General features: G+C 46.7%; 1 protein-coding gene across 1 annotated transcript in view; it reads left to right on the forward strand.

The window, feature by feature from the left end:
• POLR2A (RNA polymerase II subunit A) overlaps positions 1-5,457 on the forward strand; it is a 29,433-nt gene extending 23,976 nt beyond the window's left edge. Inside the window, exons 21-29 of the mRNA XM_044002806.1 lie at positions 107-353; positions 1,198-1,298; positions 1,457-1,561; positions 1,819-2,001; positions 2,509-2,712; positions 2,906-3,092; positions 3,212-3,325; positions 3,604-3,753; positions 3,848-5,457. Of these exons, the coding sequence (XP_043858741.1) occupies positions 107-353; positions 1,198-1,298; positions 1,457-1,561; positions 1,819-2,001; positions 2,509-2,712; positions 2,906-3,092; positions 3,212-3,325; positions 3,604-3,753; positions 3,848-5,004 (2,448 nt within the window). The 3' untranslated portion in view covers positions 5,005-5,457. The remainder of the gene's footprint in view (positions 1-106; positions 354-1,197; positions 1,299-1,456; positions 1,562-1,818; positions 2,002-2,508; positions 2,713-2,905; positions 3,093-3,211; positions 3,326-3,603; positions 3,754-3,847) is intronic.
• The last annotated feature ends 543 nt before the right edge of the window (positions 5,458-6,000 follow it).

Raw genomic sequence — 6,000 nt, forward strand, 5'->3', positions numbered from 1 at the left:
TGACTGGGTTCCATATAATATCATTTCTAGGCTTTTGGGTATCCAGGTCTTTTGACTCTATTATGATAGAGTCACCCATGTGCCTACCCTTTATCCATGTATCTAGGATATCTTGTGCCGGCTGGAACACACAACTCTGAGGAAGGTGACAGCTAACACTGCCATCTACTACGACCCTAATCCCCAGAGCACAGTAGTAGCTGAGGATCAGGAGTGGGTCAATGTCTACTATGAGATGCCTGACTTTGATGTTGCCCGAATTTCACCCTGGCTGCTTCGAGTAGAGCTGGACCGTAAGCACATGACAGATCGAAAGCTGACTATGGAGCAGATTGCTGAAAAAATAAACGCAGGTGAGCATAGAAAGCAGGGTTTAATTCAGCATTGTCATTTTCCAGTTAGGGCTGGTGACATCTGCAGGCTCATTAGACCCAGCCAAGTGGGAGACACCATCTTCATCCTTGAGATCCTGGAGCTTTGTTTGCATTAACTGCTCATTGTCCTCTTTCATTTTACAAATCCTGCTTAATAGAATAGAAGTGTTAATTTTATCCCCTTCCTCAGCAATCTCTTTTCCCAATAGTTTCTTGTATTCTTTAATTTCTTTCCCACTATTTCAATTTTCTGTCCCATTCCAATTTTCCTCAGAGTCAGTTGTTCACTTCATTTGGTAATGGGATTCTTGAAAGTAAAAGAGAAGACCTAGTTTTTATATTTCTTATATGAGAAAGAAGGGACAGGAAGAGGAGTGAAAAGAGTGACTGTTAAAAAAGAAGCCCTAGGGGCAGCTAGGTGGTGCAGTGGATAAAGCACTGCCCTTGGATTCAGGAGGACCTGATTTCAAATCCAGTATCAGATACTTGACACTTACTAGCTGTGTGACCCTTGGCAAGTCACTTAACCCCAATTGCCTCACTAAAAAAAGAAAAAAGAAGAAGCAGCCCTAGAGACATAAAGAGGTCTGTTAGTTTTTTGTTTTTTTTAGTGAGGCAATTGGGGTTAAGTGACTTGCCCAGGGTCACACAGCTAGTGAGTGTTAAGTGTCTGAGGCCGGATTTGAACTCAGGTACTCCTGACTCCAGGGCCAGTGCTCTATCCACTGTGCCATCTAGCTGCCCCAAGAAGTCTGTTAGTAAAAGCAGAAAGAAGAGCAGATAGGAGTGGTAAATTGGGCCCTAAACAATTTTACATTAACAGGTTTTGGTGATGACTTAAACTGCATCTTCAATGATGACAATGCAGAGAAACTGGTACTCAGGATTCGAATCATGAACAGTGATGAGAACAAGATGCAAGAGGTAACAGGGAATTGATATCTTGCTTCCTGAGTAGGGTAAAGGTTCTGTGGGCTGCCCAGAGAGTTAGAAAGTTGGGAACAAACGAGGGTCTTTGAGAAGACTAGGTTAGGATGACACCAGAACAATCTGGACATAACTTACCTTTGTCCCCTCTGTAGGAAGAAGAGGTGGTGGATAAGATGGATGATGACGTCTTCCTGCGTTGCATTGAATCCAACATGCTGACAGATATGACCTTGCAGGGCATCGAGCAAATCAGCAAGGTTCTACTCTAGATACATGCCCCTTGTTGTGATCTTCCCCTTGCCTATCACCTTCTTTTTTTTTTTTTTTTTTTTTTTTTTTAGTGAGGCAGTTGGGGTTAAGTGACTTGCCCAGGGTCACACAGCTAGTAAGTGTTAAGTGTCTGAGGCCAGATTTGAACTCAGGTACTCCTGACTCCAGGGCTGGTGCTCTATCCACTGCGCCATCTAGCTGCCCCTAGCCTATCACCTTCTAATCTTAGCCCCTCTTCCCCTAGGTGTACATGCACTTGCCTCAGACAGACAATAAAAAGAAAATTATCATCACAGAAGATGGAGAGTTCAAGGCATTGCAGGAGTGGATTCTAGAAACAGATGGAGTGAGTCTGATGCGTGTGTTGAGTGAGAAGGACGTGGATCCTGTACGCACTACATCCAATGATATTGTGGAGATCTTCACGGTGAGGACATTCCTGTTGGCATTGGCTTGAACTCTTGACTATGTTACAGGATTTTGAGGAAAGACATTATCATGGTTCCCCTAACTATATGAGAAAGTTATCCTGAAGTCTAATCTTACTCTTTGTCATGATTGAAGCTCATTTTTTCTTATTATGAATAGCTTTTATGCTTTTATTTCTCTTTCTCCTTTATTTGCATTACTTCCCCTGTGCCCCTGATAGGAAAAGGAGAGATAGAAGAGATAGGAAACAGGTATTGTCTGTCCTTCACTCTTGTGACACTAGCTCAGTATTCCAATTGTTATTTAACAATATGTATGTAGGCATCTCTTTTTAGTTTTGAGTCTGTTATTGCTTGGTCTATCCTCACTTGGGCTGGGAGGAGAGCAGGGCAGAGCCAGAGGTAGCTGTTTAGCCAACAAGCATTAATGGCCTGCTATATGCCAGGCACTCTGCTAGATAATGGGATTGTAGAATTCTTAATCCTAACTCTGTCCATCTCCTCAGGTGCTGGGCATTGAGGCTGTGAGAAAGGCATTAGAACGGGAGCTGTATCATGTGATCTCCTTTGATGGGTCATATGTCAACTACCGCCATTTGGCCCTACTTTGTGACACCATGACCTGCCGTGGACACTTAATGGCCATTACCAGGCATGGCGTCAACCGACAAGACACAGGACCCCTCATGAAATGTTCCTTTGAAGAGACGGTAATGGCCAGTACTGGGGAAAGGTGGAAGAATGAGTAGTCAGGGAAGTAAGAGAGAGATACCAGGAGAACCAATGTATCTTGGAGTCTCTTTAGTGACTAGGGATGAATGATTATACCTGGGAGCTATTAAGTTGCTTTGTGACAGTGCTGGCAGTCCTGTGCTCTTAACCCACTCCTTGCCCCTCTGTCAGGTGGATGTGCTGATGGAAGCTGCAGCCCATGGAGAGAGTGACCCCATGAAAGGCGTGTCTGAGAACATCATGCTTGGCCAACTGGCCCCTGCTGGCACGGGCTGCTTTGACCTCTTACTGGATGCTGAGAAATGCAAATATGGCATGGAGATCCCCACTAACATTCCTGGCCTGGGAGCAGCTGGACGTGAGTATTGGGACTGCCTCATTGGAGGGTGCCATGATACATTTGGATTTGGGTCAGAAGGCCCAAGTCCTAGGGGAGGACCTCAGAGCCTGACATTTTTGTTCTCTGTTTCTTGACAGCTACTGGCATGTTCTTTGGCTCAGCCCCCAGCCCCATGGGAGGCATGTCTCCTGCCATGACGCCCTGGAACCAGGGGGCCACCCCTGCTTATGGAGCCTGGTCCCCTAGTGTTGGTGAGTAGTCCCAGCCCAGAGAAAAGGTTGAATGAACCTCTCTAGGCTGTGCACATCCCAAAATACAATCCCCAAATCCAGTGTCATCTGTGTTGTTTCCCAGGGACTGATTTTGAATGAATTAGGGAGAGTGATGATAGTGGGGGAGAGCTAAGGAGAGGTAATTGTGAAAGAAAAGGGGCCTAGAAGTCATGATGAGTGGATGAAGAATGTATGGAGTTTGCTTTCTATTTAGCCCTAACCTCAGTTTTGTTTGGGGGTATGTTCTCTGAATGCAGGGAGTGGGATGACTCCTGGAGCAGCTGGCTTCTCCCCTAGTGCTGCATCAGATGCTAGTGGCTTTAGTCCTGGCTACTCCCCAGCCTGGTCCCCTACACCTGGCTCCCCGGGATCTCCAGGTCCTTCAAGCCCTTATATCCCTTCACCAGGTGAGTATGCACATCAGGTTTATAGCTTTATGTGCCCGTTCTGGGTTAGCATTTTGTTTATGCTCATCACCTATCTTAATCTCCTTTCCTACAGGTGGAGCCATGTCTCCCAGCTATTCACCAACATCTCCAGCCTATGAGCCCCGGTCTCCAGGGGGTTATACCCCTCAAAGTCCTTCCTACTCTCCCACATCACCCTCCTACTCACCCACATCTCCCAGCTACTCTCCAACCAGCCCCAACTATAGCCCCACCTCTCCCAGCTACTCCCCTACCTCTCCCAGCTACTCCCCCACCTCTCCCAGCTACTCCCCCACCTCTCCTAGCTACTCCCCTACCTCTCCCAGCTACTCCCCTACCTCTCCCAGCTACTCCCCTACCTCTCCTAGCTACTCTCCCACCTCTCCCAGCTATTCCCCTACCTCTCCCAGCTACTCCCCTACCTCTCCCAGCTATTCACCCACCTCTCCCAGCTATTCCCCTACCTCTCCCAGCTACTCTCCTACTTCTCCCAGCTACTCTCCCACCTCTCCCAGCTATTCCCCCACTTCCCCCAGCTATTCCCCCACCTCCCCCAACTACTCACCTACCAGTCCCAACTATACCCCAACATCACCCAGCTATAGTCCAACTTCCCCTAGCTACTCACCCACCAGCCCCAACTATACTCCTACAAGCCCCAACTACAGTCCTACCTCCCCGAGCTACTCTCCAACCTCTCCCAGCTACTCCCCAACCTCTCCTAGCTATTCTCCCTCAAGCCCACGCTATACACCACAGTCCCCAACCTATACTCCAAGCTCTCCTAGTTACAGTCCTAGCTCTCCCAGCTATAGCCCCACTTCACCTAAGTATACGCCAACTAGTCCTTCCTATAGCCCCAGCTCGCCGGAGTATACACCAACTTCCCCCAAGTACTCACCTACCAGCCCCAAGTATTCACCTACAAGCCCCAAGTACTCACCCACCAGCCCTACATACTCACCTACCACCCCAAAATATTCACCTACATCTCCTACTTACTCGCCGACCTCTCCAGTTTATACTCCAACCTCCCCCAAGTACTCCCCTACCTCCCCAACCTATTCACCTACCTCCCCCAAGTATTCACCAACCAGCCCAACTTATTCACCTACTTCTCCCAAGGGTTCTACCTACTCTCCCACCTCACCTGGCTACTCCCCAACCAGTCCTACCTACAGCCTCACCAGCCCAGCCATCAGCCCAGATGACAGTGATGAGGAAAACTGAGGGGGCACTGGAGATATTGGAGGCCAGAGAGTGGGAGAGTTCAAGGCCAGGTTATCTCAGTTCTCTCCCTGCCACTTCCAAGATGATCCCCAATGACCTTCCAGTTCATACCCTGATTTTTAATCTCATTCTAGATGGGTATTTTTCCATTTGTTTTTTTTTTTATTGTGCTTTCTTGGTATCATTTATCTGTTGCAACCTTCCCCACACCAAGCTCCCTAGAGATTAAGGGTGGGAAGAGTGACCAAGGACACACCCCTAAGCCTGTCCCCAATAGGGCCCTAACTTAATTAGTTTGAAGTGGGGAAAGGAGAGAGAGGTTTTAAAACCTGAAGAGGAGGGGTAGTATACCTGTCCATGGGATCATATGCTCTTCTCAGGCAGCATGAAGCTGCCTCTTGTCTGTTTTATTTTATTGAAGTTTAAATAAAGTTTTACTAATTTTGACCAAAAGTGTGCAGAAGTATTTGGTACTTTTTCTTTGATGACAGGGAGGAAGAGAGTGAGACTAGGGGAAATGGTAGGAATTTTTAAAAACGAGGATAACATCTTCACTGCCTAAAAATGAACTGCACTCATCTTCCTCTCTGGGCTTGTACTGATATCTAGTGGTTAAGTAGTAATAGGCTAGAAGGGGTAGGAAGAATTTGGACTAGAAAAATATAAAAATTAACATAAAAATTCCACTGGACATTGAATAATTTTTTTTTTTGGTGGGGGGCAATGAGGGCTAAGTGACTTGCCCAAGGTTTCACAGCTACTAAGTGTCAAGTGTCTGAATCTGGATTTGAACTTAGGCCCTACCAAATCCAAGGCCAGTGCTTTATCCACTGTGCCACCTAGCTGCCTCTGAAAAATCTTTTTATTTATGAATCTTGGAACTGGAACAGACCTCAGAAGTCATCTCATCCAAATCTCTTGTTTTATAAATAAAGCAACAGACCCAGAGAAGGCTAATGAGTTTTTCAAGGCCATGTAGTGAATTAGTGATAGAAC

Source organism: Dromiciops gliroides, chromosome 4 (assembly GCF_019393635.1).
Source record: "Dromiciops gliroides isolate mDroGli1 chromosome 4, mDroGli1.pri, whole genome shotgun sequence".
NCBI lineage: Eukaryota > Metazoa > Chordata > Mammalia > Microbiotheria > Microbiotheriidae > Dromiciops > Dromiciops gliroides.